General features: G+C 42.5%; 2 protein-coding genes across 2 annotated transcripts; both read right to left on the bottom strand.

The window, feature by feature from the left end:
• Positions 1-104: 104 nt before the first annotated feature.
• LOC136414635 (protein D2-like) lies at positions 105-1,082 on the bottom strand. The gene is made up of 2 exons (XM_066398785.1): positions 974-1,082; positions 105-920 (listed from the first exon to the last, which is right to left on the bottom strand). The coding sequence occupies exons 1-2, from the start codon at positions 1,040-1,042 to the stop codon at positions 405-407; spliced, it is 585 nt and encodes a 194-aa protein (XP_066254882.1). The 5' UTR covers positions 1,043-1,082; the 3' UTR covers positions 105-404.
• Positions 1,083-2,334: 1,252 nt separating this feature from the next.
• On the bottom strand, positions 2,335-19,123 carry ck (myosin-VIIa ck). Its single transcript, XM_066399188.1, has 20 exons — positions 18,917-19,123; positions 15,168-15,210; positions 11,498-11,758; positions 11,282-11,436; positions 10,409-10,566; positions 9,805-10,055; positions 9,524-9,752; positions 8,426-9,472; positions 7,960-8,279; positions 7,673-7,899; positions 7,433-7,620; positions 7,168-7,385; positions 6,911-7,113; positions 6,024-6,854; positions 5,221-5,762; positions 4,901-5,167; positions 4,596-4,844; positions 3,427-4,291; positions 3,110-3,377; positions 2,335-2,878 (listed from the first exon to the last, which is right to left on the bottom strand). The coding sequence occupies exons 2-20, from the start codon at positions 15,183-15,185 to the stop codon at positions 2,672-2,674; spliced, it is 6,504 nt and encodes a 2,167-aa protein (XP_066255285.1). The 5' UTR covers positions 15,186-15,210; positions 18,917-19,123; the 3' UTR covers positions 2,335-2,671.
• Positions 19,124-19,271: the final 148 nt, after the last annotated feature.

The raw sequence follows: 19,271 nt of genomic DNA, 5'->3' as shown, positions 1-19,271 counted from the left end.
TCAGTGTTTCTTTTCCCTCCTGTGTTAAGGTGAGTAAAAAATGGGTCAAACCGCGATTAATTGTTTTCTAGGTAAAACATTCATTATTTTGTTTTCTCATGCTTCTTAATGAAGTATCTTTCATCTCTCAAAGTATGGGAACGGGAGCAGCTAATTAATATACAGCAGGAAAGCGATTATAAAAAATAATACTATTGTTCCTAAAAACTTCCCACATTTAAGCTCAAATTACTATCTTTTAAAATGCGAAATTTAAATTTGTTTAGCGTGGGAAAAGGCTGAATTATGAGCGTGTGAAAAACCCTCGCTTCCTTATTTCTTTCAAGATATCGAAACTTTATTGAGGTGTCGAGTTACCATCGTATCAATGCTGATGATTAGAACGAGCAATTTAAAAGAATCCTTCACGCTTTCCTCTCGGGCACCGAAGAGTCCCACTGGGCCTGATAAAAGTTGCCGGCAATCGGGCTGCCCAAGTTGTACTTCTGGGCGAACTTCCTGATCGAAAAGTTGCGCCTGTCGGCCTCCAAATTGGGCTCCGTCACGTTGATGACACCTTGCTGCAGGTACACCAGGAAGATGTACCTATGAAGCCCCGATCCCTTGGGAGGCCCAGAGCCCCTGTAGGAGGTCAGAGTTTGCCCGCTGGATAAGTCGTTTTCTTTTATGTTTACTACTAGCCAGTGGTTAATTTCCCTAAAAGTGGGAGTAGTTCTGCTTGGGGCGTCAGGGTCCACCATGCTCAAAGTGTAGTATTTGTCGGGATCGGCAGTCCAAGTCACTTCGGGCTGCGCTGGCCTGACATCAGTGGGGGTGAGTTCGTTGAATCGCACTTGTTTGTTGCCAGGGTAAGTTACGGTGATGAAGGCAGCTGGGGCTGTATCAATGGTGTCGCCGACTATATCTTCCGAGATGAAGTTCTAAAAATGTTAACAACCAGAAATGCGTTGCAGTAAGTCCCTGTACAACTTACCTGAGCGACGTTTTGGTCTGCCATGGTTAAAGCCACGGCTACACACTGAACAAATAAAATCAATATCATTGTTGCTTATATCACCTGCCGGCACGACCACTTATCACTTATCTACCACTAATCAGATGTGGGCAAACAAGAATTACGTGACCAAGCGGTTTTCTGTCGCATTGAATTAATTCAGAACAGAAGAGCTGACGAGACGTGGTGGTGTAACCAGAATTGTGGTTTTGACCAACGGTCACGTTGGGCAATATTAGTTTTGCCGATTTCACCGAAAACCTGTTTCCGAAGCGGGAAATTCTTCGACAATTTCGATTTTTTTAAAGGCAGAAGTGAAATTTCTGAGTTTAAGGCGTTACTGCGACCGTTTAATCTGGCCAATCCCGATTTGACTTAAGTCTGGACATTCCTTTGGATCTTTGGGCAATTTTTCATGGGTGCTCACCTGAAACCCCCCCGTATCGGGCACACGGGGAACAGCCGCATCAGTGCTCTCGGCAGTGTTTCGTAGTGGTTGAGGAACATTGCCCTGTAATTGCTCTGCGGCTGGGATTCGGGAAGAGGTACCACCAGAGTGTTGGGTTCTTCCAGCTGGCAGTGATCAGAAGCGTGCGCGATCTTCCTCGTGGGACTACACTGACGTGATTCCGGCTCGAAAGACCAAAGGTGTTGTCAGGGAACTTAGAAAATAGCTGCCAAGGCGACTTGATACTAGATTTGGGGCCATCCCGAGTGCGCAGTCTCAGAGACACTGTTTCGTGCAAAAAATCGCCGACAACCTTTCTGGCTGCAGTTGAGGTTTATTGATATTAAGAAATAATGCACATGCGTTGACAAAAATCAACAATAATGCGATAAAATGAGGGACAAGGCAAGGGCGCCAGCTAAGCGCCTGAAAAAAGGGTGTTTGACTTTATACATAAACAAAAACAACCCTTTAGGTCGGGTGACGATGTTGCCACGCCGCTTGGGTTTTGTAGGCTTCAACATTGTTTTGGGCATAAGAATTGATACACATGGCATCGTGGCATATTGAAATTGAACGTCCTTTTGGTAAATTACACTTCAGTTTCCATCTTCGAGCCGAGTGGACTGTGTCGCGTCTTCCTGGTTATGAGACGTCTCTCCCTCCTCTGTCTCATTGAATGTTGTTCATTCATGACTCTGTTCATTGAATGATCGGATCCGCGACGAATCTGTTCGACATGAATTGAACAGCAAATTCTTATTTCCACAGCATTGGATGCCCTCATGGGGGATGCCGGAAGCAATAGCTGTTAACGCTTCAAGTCGATTTTCTGTGCTGGCACGCACTTGCTACGCAGAAGGAAATTCAGTTTGTACGCGAATTAATACAGTTTCTACCATTAACAATTTATTGTCCGATATTTACATAACTGTGGCTCCAGTGATGTAAAATCTATTTACATAATTTTCATATAAATACAATAAAAAGCTCTCCTCCTTAAAATATCTCTAAAGCTTTACATCAGATTCATTCATCCCATAAAAGTAAAATCGTTTCCCCCGTAAATTATGACTTTTGAATCTTCATCTTGGAAGCAAAGACCGCTGCGAGTATCCAGTTAATGCGAAAATCCCAAGGGATTCAAAGAGCTTGATGGGGCCCATTTGACAAAAAATACACCAAAACGAGCAAAAATAAATACGTAAGTTAAATAAAACACTTAAGGGTTATTTTATTCGTATGCTGCGCTGCTTATTCATGTTAGTGAGCATCAGGGAGATGTAGGATGTCAGCAGATCGTCCATTTTGTAGCCTAAGGACGTCTCGCACAGCAACTTTGAGCCTCTGACTAAATTACCTATGGTCATGTGGAAGTAAGTATTGCCCGACGACCAATTCGATATCCTCGTGAAGGGATGGGTCACCAGAATGTCCTGGGAACAAGTTAATTCCTGTATTTAATTGCGTACAGTTGTTTTCACCTGACGATGATAATTATAATAATTGCAGCAGTTATTCATTACATTTGATTGACTTACGCAACAAGATTTAATGAAGATACTTAATGAGCGGAAGCTGTTATGATCAGCAGCCGGACGTTCGTTAACAGACACGAACATATCTTTGCTGGACGATTATTTTCAAATTTGGAGATTCCTACTTACTTTTGTCTGCGGATGGATCAAGCTTACTCCGTGCTTATTGATGGCAATCAGCAGCATTTCCGGATAATTCGGATCGGTGGTTTGTTTAACCTCGAAGAAGGCCGAGCCGAACGTTGGCCACCGATAAACGATCTTCAAAAATGCGATTTTAGCGTCGTCTGGGGAAATTCCAGCGTCTTGGTTGTAGGCCGCGACTATGGCCCTTTTCCAGTCGTTCGCAGACTGGACTTTCACCAAATCGGATGGGATTAATTCGCGCAGCATTTGCCTACAAACAAACTCCTGAAACGAAATTTTAAGCTTTAAATTTCACTTACGGAATTGCCTGCAATTCCTGCTTGCTCTCCCCGAATCGGACCCTATAGACTATGGCAGCCAGTTTAATCGCCTCCTCTTTGCTGCACTTGTGATACCCTCTAATGAGTTTCGGCAATTCCTGGTGAAAGTGGAAGATCAAATCCGCGTTTCTGTCTTTGCCTGGCACGGTGTTGGTCCAGAGTTTTTTCATGAAGAAAACTTGGTAGGAAAATTGAGGGGTAATGCCGTCCCTTGAGGGCCTTGCCTTGCGTATCCAGTCGGTCAAGTGACGTACGAAATCGAAGAAGAAGTCTCCTTCAGGTACTGATATTACCTTATCGGCAATTTTAACGAACAAGCTAAAGCCCTCGCTGGAGCGCAGCCCCAATCTCTGACTGATATTCTGACAGAAATCCTTGGCCCTAGTGCTAGAATCCACCTCAAAAGCTTCATCCGTATCATCAGGGAAGTAAACCTTATGGAATATCTGAGTGGTCTTGTGCTGGATGGCTTCCACTTCAACTTGATGAGGCGGATACTTTCTCTGCCCATTTCTCAAAGTTTTTTGCAATCTCTGCAGGGAATCTTGAGAAATCGGATGTCTTCGGCTTCGCAGGAACGCGGTCAGTTCTTTTAGCAGGCTTTGAGAACACGTAAACAGGCCCGTGGCCAGCCACATCAATTCCCAGCCTCTTTCCTCGGACATTCTGTTCCGGTTGTCGGTCAACTGCTTCATAACTTGACAGTAGATTTCATCGCGTAAAATTTCATGTTTTAAAGGTCCATCGAAGATGTGATCTGTGTATTCATTACCCATTCGGGGTCTTTTTGATGGAAGATCTCCCATGTATTTCAAAATTGCGCTAAAGGCGAAACACGCTTCTTCTGGAATGTGATGAAAGAGATAATTTAAGTATCGACTGGAGATTTATTGAATAAACCTAGTAAGTAAAATCGGAACCTGATAGCCGTATATTTGCAAGGATGGTGGTAAAGTTAGTTATCGACATATCAGGTAAGCGACCAATCATACATTCTACTATGAGTATACGAGTACCATATTCCAATTTGCCTTGGTTTATACGAGATTTTAGTAATTTGAATTGAAAAAAAATTGAAATTGGTAAGCTTTAAGATGGAAACCTGAAATTTAAAATTATATTTTTTCCAGTTGGGAGAAACAACTTACCTGCTAATTCCTCTTTCATCAACAATTTCTTCAGCAATGGTTGTTTGATAGGGTCCCTCGAGTGCCTCCACAGTTCATCCACGCCTCCTCCTCGTCTCCCTCCGCTCAAAGTTAAAGCTTTCGACACGGTCCTCTTCAAAGGAGGGCGGAAGTGGTCTATTGCGTATTCAGCTAAAGTATGTGGTCTGTCTTTGGCCTCTACTCCGTTTAAGGAATGGTGGCTTAATCGCCTTTGATAGTCGCTCACTCCTAAAAGGATCTTATTTTTTTATTAATGAACTCAAAAAAACTGCTCAATCATTAACCTTCCACTGAAAATAGCTGCAAAATGTCCGCAGGAGGTTTACTCATGCAGGGTAAAACATAGACAGTCTCAGCAGGGAAATCTCCCTTCTCTTGAGTGCGTTCGCACCTTCCCACACACCAGCCGGAATTCAGTACAGTCTCCCCAGTGCTGTCCTCCTCTAAAATAATCAGATCTCCTTTCTGGAATGTTAGGAAGCTAGATCCTTCCCCTGGAGCCTTATAATCCTGCAAGGCTATCACGTATTTCGACCTCTTTTTCAATCCCTCTGCAAATAAGCTTTGAAAAACCAACTCCTACTTCTAACAACAGATGCCTCACCTAAGAAATACACCACCAAATCTCTAATATCCTCAGCGTTAGGGCTTTGGAAAGTAAACTCCTCCCCTCTGACGGTATTAAGACTAAAAGTCTGAGTGAAAACTTTGTTAGTTTTTTGACTAGAAACCATAGTAATCTCTGGAAAAGACAGCTCCAATAGCACCTGCTCCTGATCGTCCACTACATAAACCCCCGTCCAATTGACCGCAATTATGACGTCGTTCTTGGGCAAATTGGGGCCGGAATTCCTGTAGGCCTCATAAAACCTCGAAAAAAGGAGCGGCCATTTAAACTTAGCATAGCTGACTACGTCCTCTTTTACACGTAGCACGTTCACTTTTTCTTTGATGTAGTAGCTCTTTTTGTAGGCTTGAACTACAAGGGCAGCCCATCGATCTACAGCTTTGTCTACCCCTGTTAAGCAGTAGTCTGGGATGTAGTTAGGAAGGAGGGTGAGTAGCCGTTCTACGTTCATGTCAGTTCCATATTCGATATAGTATTGCTGGGCTGCGATCATTGCTAGATCTTCTTCTTTGTCACATCTGAAAAAAATATCGAGAGATTGTAAATATAAAAGCGTAATTGTTGTAGTAAAGAAATTGATGAAAGGGCTGTAAACTAAAATTGAACAACTAGCATCTAACTTTGATGACATTCTGATGAATGCGCCTGCTTTTCTTTGACTTTTGATTTATTTTGAGTAACTTTGTCATTTCTAATAAGATGTGTACTTGAGAGCTTACGTAAAGATCGAATCTTTCTACCTTTTTAACTCGACTCAAAAAAAGTTTACTAAAACTTACCGATATTCCCCAAACTTAACCCCCCTGACCACCTGCTGATAAATCAAGTTGGTAGCAACTTGATCTTCTGTAGGTTCATGCCAGGGTGCGAAAATTTCCTTTCTGAAGAACAACCTCCAGGGTGCGTTCCGCTCCTGTGCCCCTTGTTCCTTGGCGTATTGCTCGCATTGCGATATCGCATCCATCACATGGTCTCCTCCGCTCCCCAGCGACGAAACCTTGTCAAACAACGCAATATATAGCGAGAACCCGAACTGGTCTTTTAACCCAATTTTATCCGACAGCTGATTGCACAATTCCCTGGCTGTAGTCGCAGAATCTGCTAGTAAAGTCTTGGTATTCCCATCCATGAAGGTAATGGGCAGCATGATAGGTTTCTTCGACTTGGTCGCCTGCAGTTCCAGCCAACTTGGGGGCTGGTTTCGGGTGCCGTTGTTGAAGGTTCTCTTGAGGCGATCTTCGCAGTAGGGTGCGTAACCTGGAGGGCCCTCGCGGATAAACGCTCGGAGATAATTGACGAACTTCTCTGAGGGAGCGAAGCACCCTACGCAAAGGGATAACAGAATCCAACCTCGGGCATGCGATGATTTTGAGGGATTGTTAGTGAGCTGCTTGCAAATTTGACAGTAAATTTCATCTCGAAGTTCGGCTCTCAGAATGCCATGTCCAATGATGAAATGTAGTTTTTCCAAGTTGCTCGTAGGGCGAGATTCCAGCCATGATTGGTAGCTGTCTGCTGTATATTCTTCTTCCTGCAGTTTCCTTCTTACATCCTCCCCAAGTTTGTTCTTCCGTTTGAGAGTCAAGGACACTAGTTTGTTTCTTATAGACCTTTCAAGAATTTTATGAATCAATTTCTTAATAAAATTCATCAAATGACACCCTACCTGGGCTTCTGCTTCATAAACGAATCTGGATCCAGTCCCATCAATTGAGCCTCCTGAAATTCTTTGCTTTTGATGAAATTCCTCCCCAGAGTAGCAGTGACCTTAGACATCACCGAAGTAGTATCTCGTTCCATTGAGTGATATCTTGGTTCAGGTAAATCACCGGTGAATCTCAATATAGTAACCCACAAGGCCTGAGCCGCCTAAAACCCCAAAATATAAAAATTAAATTTCCCAACTAGAATCATGGAATTTACCAGTTGATCTCCTTGAGTGTGTAGAGGCAAAAGCGGATGCTTCAGCGGTTTCCTCGAGTATTGATGCCCTACATTTCCCTGGAAATACGTAGCTGCAAATTTCTGAAACTTAAACTCGCTCAAGTCTTCCTCATCTTCCGATACAGTCTGCAAGGGGCTGATTATTTCTGTGTCACTGGTCTGCGCTGGTAGGTCGTTGAATACTGAAGTTTCCCGTCCTGGAAAACCCCATTGTGAATTGCTCAGAGAAACATAACAATTTTACCTGGGCCTGGAGTCTCGCTAGAACTATCAGGTAAGAAATCAAACATTGCTTCCACAAGTTTTGAGTCGTCAACTGGCTCATCAGCCTTTCTGGCAGCATCATTTATTATATTCTTCTTAATCTCCACTCTTTTCCTTTCCTCCAGCTCCAACTCCATCTCTTTACGTTCTAACTCGTACAATCTCTCCCTGAAATAATAAAAATTATACTACCACAATCCTGCTTAAAAATACCCCATACCTGTAGTTTTGCTCGGCGATTTCTTTTGCCCTCTTATTGCCCGCATCCTTGAGTTGCCGCTCTTCCTTTTGCTTCAACTTCAAAGCCTCCACATGCTTCTTATGCTCAAACTTCAACTTCCTATACCTCCTCTGAGCTATCATCCTCCTCACGTGCGACTGGATTTTAATGATTGCCCACATCTTATGTCCGTATTCCCGTCGAACTAAAAACCCTCTGGAGTGGGCCTAATGTTGAATCATAATTATTTAAAGCTATTTTTGTGTGTTAGAGGAGATTTGGTTTACCTGAAGCCCCACGATGTGGCCCCTTAAATGTCGGAATCGGTGCGATAAAACCCGTGCTCTTATAAGGGCCTGCAGTCGCATGTAGCCCACTTTCATTCGCTTGTAACGCTGCCTTTGAATGTAGCCCTTCCAGTACTTTTGGATGACTATAGTGGCGGCTTTCAGTCTTAAAAATCTCCTTCGGTACACCCAGCCTCTGATATTCTTTTGTAGGACGAGGATTTTTTTTGTAAGGACGCGATCGCGCTCTTGTTCCAGGAACAAGTCGTGAGCATCTTTGAGGAATACCTTAGTGTTGCCTAGCTGATAATCAGATCTTCCTGAAAAGATTTCGGAAAAATACTGGATAGTGCCTTAATTAAAGAGAGATTTAAGGAAACTTTGACTCCAAAGCTTGTTTCATTAGAAGCAGTATCTCATTGAAAATCCATTGTTCCTCATCATACAAACTAGTTCCTGGACTCACCTAATACTATTTGACAAATTCGTGAAGTGGCTATCCTGCAATCTGTCTTATGCGCCGGAGGAACCCCCGAAATCAAGAATCGATACCGATCCACAAACTCGCTGAAAGAGTGCCGTATTGGATATCCCGCCCTCCTGATCCTGATGGTTTCCATCATGCCGGAATACCTCAGTTGCCTGCAGCACAAAGTGCGGTCGAACGCCATCGGCTTCTTCAACTCATTCGGCTTGATGCACCTGATGAAAAACGGCTGGCAATTGGACAAAGTCTTCATCAGAGAATCCAGGGATCGTTTGAATTGAGTTGACAACGTGGGAGCTCTTTTCCTCGTTTCCGATCCCATACCAATGTCGTCGTGAAACAAATGCTGCAAGAACTTATTGCCGCTGATGGCTATCAGTTGCAGCAAATCGCCGCTAAAGGTATCCCGGTTCTTTTCCAAGAAACTTCTGGTGTCATAGAACACAACTCCAGCGAAATGATTGAGCCCGAAGCTGGTATTAATATCTGATTTGGGCTTCAAGTAGTTTCGATGCGCCCCGTGTTGCTTGTGCAACTTGGCCAACATAGTTTGGTCAGTGCCTTTGGGGAATTTACTCTCCTCATCAATCAAAGCCATAATGTTCAGCTGCTTGATCGCGATCAAATCCAAGGCGTCCTGATTGTCGACAAACTCGATATGCTGCCAATTTATGCCCTCCAAATTGTACTCTTCCTGCTCCAGCTTGAAAATATGCCTGACGAAAAACTGCTGCAGATTTTCATTGGCATAATTGATGCAGAACTGCTCGAAACTGTTGTGGTTGAAGTTTTCGAAACCGAAAATGTCCAAGACCCCGATAGAGCTGCGCTGGCGTTCTTTTGGTTTGTAGATTGCGGAGTTGATTTTTTTGACTATGAACACGAACAAACGACCGTAGATTCCCTTGACGAAGGCGTCTCGTACGTCTACACTTTGCTCTCGTGACAGAGTAGAAACTACAGTCTCTCCATGAGCGAAGAGAGTCTTGCGCGTTAGGGCATTGATGAGGGGCTGCACCGGAACACCTATAAGGAATTATTATCTAGAAGTTCTGTTTTTTAACACAGTTCACATACCTAATAAATTTGCGACTCTCTGGACATTAGTAGGATCGGGGATTTCAGTGGCGTCCAAATTATCGACCACAGTAGCTTTGTATTTAATATTCCCAATATGCAGCAAAGCAGCCAGGAGCTTCATAATTTCCCAAATTTCCTGATCGGAAAACAAGAGCACTTTCATTGCGCTTCTAATATCTGCGAATTCAGCGGCATCGTCTCTTCCTTCACAAGTGATGCTACCTCCCTAAATATGGCAAAATATAAGAGTTTTGCGTGCAAGAAGAGAGAAGGCTTACGCCTGTGAGATATCGAAATTGACTGGCATCGCCCAGCTCTAGTTTTCGCTTCTCTTCTCTGCCCAGACCTGCCAATAAACAGTAGAAAATATGGTAATTTCTCTCTTCCTCATTTTGGGACACAATCCTGCTTTTTTCTAATAGGTATTGCTCAATTTTCGCCCCCTCTATGACGCCACTGGAGTTAAAGTGGATGTCGATGTATTTGCCGAATCGAGAGCTGTTGTCGTTGCGCACAGTTTTTGCGTTTCCTAAGGAAAAACCAATGTAATTCAGAGACTAGGAGTCAAATCTTGCCGAAAGAAAAGTGAAACATCACCCTCAAGTGCCTTTTCGAATTTGGCCAGAAATATCAGTGAAATCTCAAAACACGAGGGTTGCTAAAGGTATCTAATAGTAATGTCCCGTTATTTGACTAAGGGCTATGACGTAATGTCTTCGCCACATGCATGTCTTAGCTAACTTCATTCAGCCACGATTCAAATTTTGAGTTTACATTGTCCCATTTAAATCCATACGTCATAAGAAGCAATCCAAGACCTGCTGTCAATCATCGCATTCGGACAGAATTATTGGACACCTTACGCGTTCGACCGACTCATACCAAAGGCTTCTAATATGGGGTTGGCCTCCAGGATTTGCTGCTCGATCCAGGAATGCTTCCCGCTTATGGCCGCTAGATACTGCAATATCAGCTTGGTGCTTTCGGTCTTGCCAGCCCCTGATTCACCCGAAATTACGATGCATTGATCCTGGCCGTATCTACAACAGAAAGCGAAGTCGATCTCAGTTTTCCTTTCTTGTAGTTATGCGTTGTGATTACCGACACAATGGCGTACAAATTCACACGTAAAAAGTTGCCTTTATTAGAGAAAGTGTATTGCAGTAATTGACAAAAAACCTCGTGTATGGGACAACTTTTGCTACGCAGTGTTTGAGGCGATGGTAAAAGCTCTCATTGGACTTTGCCTTAAGTTTGCCAACCCGCTTGACCGCATGATGGGAACAACTTTTACTCATATTTCAATGAGTAATTGTTAAGTAATCTAAATTACCTCTCTCATGCAATATTGTGTGCCATATTTAAATTAGTGAGTATGGCTCATTCGTGCACATCAGCTTTTTTAAAATTAATTGCAAACACCTGCGTTGAGTACGAAATAACTTAAGTTCGGCCGTTTGCCAAACTGGAAGGGTTCAGACCTGATTTGCCTGCATTTTTCAGTGGAAATCGTAGGAAGAGATAATGGGTAGAAAGCACAAAACACTGTCGGGCAAAACTCGTCGATGTAGCTGAATTTATGCGAAGATAAACTGGATTAGTAGGATGGAATCTTAACGGCATTGAATTAAATAGCTAATAAATAGTTATTTCTCTGTTTATCGAATAAACTAAATGTATAACAAAAAATGATATGCAGCAGAAACTATAACAGGCCAGGAAAACCTGAAACGGTGTCTAGGTTAATTGGCTTACCTTCTCATGTTACCATAAGTGTTGTCCCCTATTGCGAAAATGTGCGGGGGCAGTTCGCCAATTTTCCTTTCCTTATACAACTTAATTTGTTCAGCGGTGTAAATCGGGAGTATTTGGTATGGATTTACTGCCACAAGTATTGAGCCCGTATAGGTCTTGAAAAGAGACGATTTTTTCAGTCGTTTCCTTCTACACGCCATTTCAGCCAAAACTTACATAAATGAGATTCTCGCTGTATCTAATGAGCAAATTTCTGAGTATGCCGGCCTCGTGTAGATCGCCCAGGCCGATCATGTCTTCCACCCCATGAGCAGAAGTGGCGTGCATGGCCTTGATGCGTCTGTCCGGAGCCAGCCAGTACTCGTGACCATCGTCGTCCCGGACGTACACGCGTCTGCCCTCCGCCTGAAGTACCCTGGCACCAATGGCAACATCGAATTCGCCATTGCTCACGGGTTCGATCCAGATGTAGTCACCCTGTAAGGGAAATTTGCATTGAAACCAGAGACCAAACTATTGCTGGTGGTAAGGAAATTTTCGGAACTTGGCAACCTTTAGAGGCCTGCGTCATAGTACCTCCGCCATGGCTCTTTAAGACAAAAGAATGACGCATTGTTGCCATTTAGCGAGAAATATAAAATTTCAAGATTCATCCGCGCCAATATATTGTAATTATGCGACCGCCCTGTACATGCAAAGAAAAAACCGAAAATATGTTTGTCTTCTAGTTTACTCGCTTTTGTGCCTCCTCGCGTTAATGCGACATCCTGTATATACGTCCACAACCCTCGTTGGCGTTTTTTAACTCCCTGTTAAAGTACGCTTTAAGGCCCAATTTTTTAAGCTGCTGGTAACTGCCAGCAACATAATTTCCAGTGAAATAGAAAAACCGACCAATGCTCTGCTCTGATTTTGTCGATTTTATGGAAATCACCTTGGTGGCAAAGTTGCCAGGAATTTGAAAACCGGGCCTAAGGGTAAATGCATGCAATTCCTGGTAACTTTGCCGGCCAGATAGAAGTGACGACATGAGGATCGGGTGAACTACAACGCTGCACCTAGGGCTAGCATATATTTCTTTGCATGGTAGCACCTTCCGCGCATTACCTACTTAAAACGTTAACACAGGTGTAAACGCACCTCACGAACCTATTCCTATAAAGGCAATTGGGCAGGTTTGTCGCAGACACTTTAATGCTTATACGTTTAATTTCCCGTCAGGTTTTTTGCACCTGAATCTATATAAATTTATTATTGTTTATTGAGACGTCTTTAGTAGGTTATGCACCTGTTGTTCATAAATGTTATGTTGGTATATCAGCTGTTACGAGTTCTCGTTAAGTTGTGAGTTTGGGTTTATTTGGAAGAAGGTTTCTGGGTCGGCTAAATTAAACATACTCAAGTCTTTAAAATTAATAACAATCATGAGGGCAAAAGCCTACAAATTAAACATAGCCAATAAGTACTGTTATTAGTAGGTATTTAAAATTCTTCTTCGCACCGGTCGCGAGTCGTCGCACCCTGCCCATTCCAAAGGAATGTAACTGCAAATTTGATTGAAGGTTGCAATATTATTTTCGCACGAATTATGAAAATTGCTTGTCTGCAGACCCTAATGAGAAAATACCTCTTCTAACAAAGACGGGAGATTCGCTGATGGACATAACGCTGGAGCCATGTTCCGCAAGCACTAAAACATCTCTTATAATAGATCAATAGATCTACGCACTCGTGAACTTAACGAACAACTGACACTTGCAGATTGATGGTCAGTTCTCCTAAGGAATAGCTGACCGAAAATTTGAGGACCTTAAACGGTCTGCGGTGGCCTAGTTGACCTAAAAGTTGGGGTAATATCGGGGCCAAAAGGAAAAGTGTTTGATCAAGAATTCGATTTTTTATTCTTCGTAGAAGTGAGAAAGGCGCGCTCCTATGGTTTCTATCATCAGGATATAGGTTGGACCAAGCATTTTTCGAGAGTAAAGGAGTCTAAGGGGAACAACTTGGTTTCCTGTAACTGAAATCTTTAATATATCTCACAATTCGGTTTCAATGAGCTTTTTAGAGAGAGGTGCACCTGCTTCATGTGTTCCCAATTGCATTTCCGGACACACAACAAATTATGGCTAAAGAACAAATATCGCCCTGAGGCAAGCAGTAGGCCTCAATGAGCTGCGCATTCGCCAGACTTCCAGTCAATATCTGAAAAACTGTAGGAGCTACGAGGAAAAAATTGATGGAACTTCAACACTCTGTAGATCGCGATCTGTTGCGCGAACTTTTGCTGCCCTTAAATTGTTTTATGCCGAAAAAATGCTTGGTTAGCAGATTGGACTACTGCTCGGAGCACCCTGTACAACCTTAAGGTCGTCGCGAGGTCAGAAATAATTCAGCAGTAATTGAAAACTGTTAACAACGTGTAATTTTGAGACATCGCCATTCAATTTTATTATTACAAGGATGCGCCGGTTTATAGAAGACAATTTCGCTTTTGTTAAGAAGAGATTGAAAGCAATACGAATCTTCGAAATACAAACTTTAATGCGTACATGACGTGATGTCTGCATAGGCCACCGGATCGCGGTCATCATTTCCGGAAGTTCCCGTGGAATGGCACAAGATGGGCGCGAACAAAAAGCGAAATAGTGGTAACGTTCACTAAACCATGAACGCGTTTCCGTTTTCCCTTTTGTTTTTTATCTGTATCGGGGTATTGCACGATTATCTATCCGTCTGCGGTCAGCTTTGAACAGTTCTTCCCTTTTAACATTGAACTGGCTCACTTGTAAACTCCCATGGTTCGCGCTTCCTAAGATCCGTTAGCTAAAGATATTTGAGAAATCTCGATCGAGACACCTGTCCACGACACGCACGCGGTTGATAGAACATAACTGTTCAGTCTTTAGTGCACTCGGAAGTGAGCCATTGCATAAGAAAGAACAGAGGCACATGGCTTATACAGCACAAAGGGGCTTTTTACACACAGCTGTGGCATTTGACTACAGTAGACAGTCCAGTCTACAAATGTATACGGGATGTTTCCGAATGCCCGACAGAAAACTTTGCCTCGTGCTGGTGATGAAAATTCCCATCGAGGATAGAATACAACCACGGGTTTCTGAATAACACTTAAACGTGTGCTTGAATACCATTTGTCTAATGTATTCCATTCTGGTTGAAGTACGCACCTTTATAGGACATAGGAATTTCCCAGCGGCATCAAGAGAAGCTTCAGGTTTCTATCAGCGCATCATTTTATTAAGACAAATTGGGTTAAATCGGCGTACAACGTCCTCAGGCATCTGTGCGAGACCTTAGTACGGATCGTCACGATGCTCTGGGGGGTAGAACGTTCCCCGGAAAATGACATCAAAACAGCGCCGACTTATACGTCACAGGCGTCACTTTGACGTTATTCCCTTGGGAACGTTTTACCCCCCCAGAGTGTACATTTTCCGAAAAGTCCTTAAATTTTTGGCCTTTTCCTACACGCTCCAATGTCAAAAGACCGGAAATAGATTCGATTTTGTTTCGAGCCAAGATGGCTGATCGTTTTTAGACGCTGTTATGCCTGGGTGCCTAACTTTTTAGTAGGTTGGCATAAGCTTCTAAAGCTACATGGCGCCCCCAAAAATAGCCGAATTAAATGCCTCTTATATGTTAAAAAAGTAACGAGAATTGACGCTGAATAGGGGCAATAGTCGATGAAGAAGAAATTGGTCTAGCACGACCCTACATGCGTCTCTGCGCATCTTTATACTTATACGAGTTAATTCAAGGCTGAAATGTGTCAAATCCTGATATCCTGAAATTGTTATGAAAACAAATAAGCACGTTCCAAAATAAAATATCACTTCTAGCTGGTCATAATGTATGATTTACTCACCCGTGTCACGATAACCATTTTGCGGCAGCACTAACATAAAGCCCTACAAATAAAAACATGGATTAAAGGGGTGGCACATCACATTTTCAACAATAAAGATTTAAGAGAGGGGGATGTATGTATGAGAAAACACTGTGTACGACAGCAACCACAACAACGGGGTACTGAAATTTTGGTGGTGAACAGAAGACACCTCCTGCTTTGTCACCGTCTTTATTGGGTACGTCATGAGATCCAATAACACTCTCTCTCTTTTTTCCGACAACCTTACGATTCGTGGTTGTTTCTAAACAGGGTCTATAAAAAATTATGAAATCAATGTTTAGAGCGTTAATTAAATTAATTTGTGTATTTAATGGAACTTTCTTTGGATTTATAATGGAAATGTGAAATGAAATGTGACCAAACCTAAAAAGAATCATATTACACAGACTGCAAAAAAAAACTTCTGCAGCGGCCCTCAAAATATCTTTTCGCGTCTATATTAACATTTACCGAGTGAAGCTCTAACGGAAAATGTGCAGGGAGGTTCCTTTTTTTGGTAAAATATCGCAAACACGGCACTTTTAGTAAGCAAAAGCCAACAAAAAACATGCAAATGATGATAATTCCGACATTTGAAGCAGACAAAATGGCGCAAATCAAGAAATCTCCTTGAGGCCGCGCAGGATATCAGGAAATTCGGCAAAGGTTCAATTTGATCGGTCGAAATTCAAGGTAAAACTCGCATAGTTTGGCAACAATGGCTGGAATTCCGAAGTTTTTGCAGAAGATATGGCTAATTATTTCTAATGGGCCGATTAATCGCTATTTTAAGAAAGAAATGTTGATCGTTAACCTTCCGGCGACTAAAGTTATTCCAGAACTAGTACCGCGTGAAATTATAGCACACTCAGAATTAATAATAGCCAGGTAATATCTAATTGATTACACCCCAACTTAAACGATGCAAATTATACAATCATGTAAGTAGGTTCCTACATGGGGCAAGGAGTAACGCAAATAATGGCAGAAGCAGAATTTGAACTTGACTCGACTACAACTGTAATGACGGGTTAGCCAACTTAACTGCAGACGCAAAAGCTTAATTTTTCTCAGGTGTTGCCAGCCGTTTGACATAGGCGAGAGTCGCTCCGGGCAGCTACCCCCCAAAACTCCTCAGGTTAGGTATTATTAGGGGACGCTCCTCCACCATCTACGCTCTACGTTGCCAGTTTTCCCTTCATAATCCTATCAGCACGCCCATTATACTGTTACAGTACTCCTCCTACTCCTCAACCTATTTTTGCCCTCTGTTGTTTGATCTTATTGCTATTTTAGTCACTCCGAATCTTGTGTTTTCGCAATTATTATTAAATAAATAATTTCGCATTCAAACAACTCCTCAAGGTGCCGTCTCTCTCTCTCTCCAGGCGAAATACGCAAGTTTCTGTTTCTCTTTCGGATTCAATTCAGATTGACACGAAATATGTCACGACCTGTCAGAGTTTGTACCACGAAATGCTTCTGCTCCCCGAATTTTCTTCTGACCCATCTCCCGAGGTCGGGAAAAAACGCTTTCGTCTATCCATGGTGCTGCCCAGGGTACTTCCTTCCTCCAGTTGGTAATCTCTACATTTGAGGTAAATTTTCACCCTTCTTAGCACTGCGAGTTCGGTCAATGGGTGCCAATATCGTGTCTGTTGGTACCGTTCTGTATGATGTCACCAGTATTGTCTGGCTGCCCTTCGCAGTTTTTCAGCATAACTCTCATATTCCAGCGCGGGGCGCCATGCCGGGGCTGCATGCAAGACTAAGATGCACTTGCATAACGTCAGAACGATTGAATTAGCTGTTAGGTTATGGGGGGTCTGTATCCGCGGAGACCTTGGTACGTGCGTTTGCGGCGAAGCGTAGCGGACATTTTCGGTGGTAGTTGATACACAAAATTTGCAGATTCTTTAAGAATTTGACACACAAGTTCAAGTGTAAAAAATCTCGGTAGAAAGTAGGCTGTAGGCGTGACGAAGTGCGCCACTACGTGTATCGCTTTGGAATTCATTTACTTCTGAAATTATCATTATGAAGGTAATTGATCCCGCTTTATTGGACATGTCCGTTAATTCACGTTCATCTGGTTTGCTTTCATCGTTCCCATTCAAACAATTATATTACAAGAGATTTATGGATCGATCAATTTGATTTGTGCGGATACACGCTTATCACCCATGAATTGAGTGCGTTTAACTTTCTTTTATTCTTTAGATGGGCCTATGTACGTGAAGATAATATATGCGGCCGTTTCGTTAATAATTAGCAGCCTCACTTTCTCCGTGTTTTACCATGAGATCTGAGATGGTTTTCTTGAGCCAAGAACCCTGTAAGTGCATGCCACCCGTGCAATAATGACTAAAATAAACGATTGCATCGCACTTTTCCACAGCACATCGAACCAGACAGTTAACACTTAATTAACGTTCATTGCCGACCATTATTACGCAAATTGTTGCTGTTTGTTTCTCTGATAAAATGTTTCGCAAGATGCTTTTGCGTCTCGCCCAAGCGTCCACTCATCAGCTGATTTTTCACCATCGCATCCGTGTAATGAAATCTCGGTGTTGGTGATGGATGCCGCACACCATTCATGAAAAATCGATGTTCTTATCTGAGCAGGTAAAACTTTCACCTCTAAAACGGTCTCAAAATGCCTCTCTTTGTTCTGGGTTAAACAATCGCATTAGCAGTCTGTTTAATAAGTTTTTAGGAATATTTCGGTTTTTTTCTAATTCTGATTCCCCGGTGCTAAAGTCGGTCTCGCAGTGTAAACTGCGGACAATGATAATTGTAATTGTTTTTAAGTAAAACCGGTTTTGCCCAGGAAAAAATACATGTCACGTTGCCTATCGCGACGTTCAAAGACATCGACCACACTTTCTGCAATTAATTATAAATAATTGTTTAATGGCAAAATTTCGCCTTTGTCGATGACAGCAAAACGAAATTGATTGCAGGAAAGTAGTCCCAGACTTGCCATTTTCGAACACAGCTGCAAAAAACAATTGCCGGCCTCCCTATAGGGACAATGTTCAAATATTCCCAACTGCGATCGAGAATATATGATATTTTCACCATCAATTAAAGTGTATGTCGTCTTAGATTAGTCATGGCATTTTTAAATAGCGTTTAGCAGTAATAAGCTTATGTGACGGCAATTTCAATTTTAATCGTTTTTCCCGAATAGGTAGTAGGAGCTAATACTGATTTTTACAAGGAATCTGCCTCAGTACATTATTGCGGCTGATCTGGGATAAGCCTTATCATGACCTTTTGTTTGAACATTATGAAATTTAGATAAGGATATTTACTATGGAAACTAAATTAAGCATCTCAGTTTTAGCAGTTAACATATGTAAATGCGTTTACGGGCAATTTTAAATAGAAGTCAGCAGAAAACAAAGTTTAATAAGTTACTTTTCAAGGCATGAAACTTGTTAATTTATGCCTTTTGCACTTGACCATTCCGGTCGGCGATTGAATACCGGTATCGGTACAGGAATTTCTCTACAAGGACATGATCTAGCCAACTTGACCTCCTTGACGTTTTCCTTTATTTGCTTATTTATCTATTATTTATAGTATGTGGCTTTAAAGTAACTCATACAATAGTAGGCGCACAGACTATGAAAGCTGCCAACTACGTGTACTAAAACAACATTGCTGTTAGACCCTGCATTATGAATGAAACTGTGGCAGTTCAGCCTGAAACTCACCTGGAAATCGGAGAGATATCCCTTTCACTGAAACTATGTCATAGTTACTCACAATCTTCCTCACTGTAAGGGGAGTCTTATGACACTTAGCACTTTTTATTAGAGGTCACTCACGTCTCTTTGCCGCACGGTCTAGAGTCACAGATATCAAGTGCTGTTACTTTAATTACCTGGGTGCTCCGGAGCGACTGTGGCGACCTCGGCGGACAGGTAAGGCAAATTGTTCGTGGTGCCGCGGAATGAATTGCCGGTTGCATAGGTTAGGCCGAGTACCGCAAAATCAATGAGGGTTCGGTGATAGGTACCCCCTAATTAATAAACTAGTGGAGTATCGACTTAAAAAAATTGATGGACG

Source organism: Euwallacea similis, chromosome 18 (assembly GCF_039881205.1).
Source record: "Euwallacea similis isolate ESF13 chromosome 18, ESF131.1, whole genome shotgun sequence".
NCBI classification, from domain to species: Eukaryota; Metazoa; Arthropoda; class Insecta; order Coleoptera; family Curculionidae; genus Euwallacea; species Euwallacea similis.
Note: the sequence above shows the minus strand (reverse complement) of the source record. Positions and strands in the feature narration are given on the sequence as shown.

Excerpts from the sequence above, each read along its gene's own strand:
- LOC136414635 (XM_066398785.1), bottom strand. The coding sequence starts at position 1,042 with ATGATATTGATTTTATTTGTTCAGTGTGTAGCCGTGGCTTTAACCATG. Across the intron at positions 921-973 it reads CAGACCAAAACGTCGCTCAG|AACTTCATCTCGGAAGATAT; the intron begins GTAAGTTGTACA and ends TAACATTTTTAG.
- ck (XM_066399188.1), bottom strand. Across the intron at positions 11,437-11,497 it reads ACAGCGAGAATCTCATTTAT|ACCTATACGGGCTCAATACT; the intron begins GTAAGTTTTGGC and ends TCTCTTTTCAAG. Across the intron at positions 10,056-10,408 it reads CCCCATATTAGAAGCCTTTG|GAAACGCAAAAACTGTGCGC; the intron begins GTATGAGTCGGT and ends GTTTTTCCTTAG.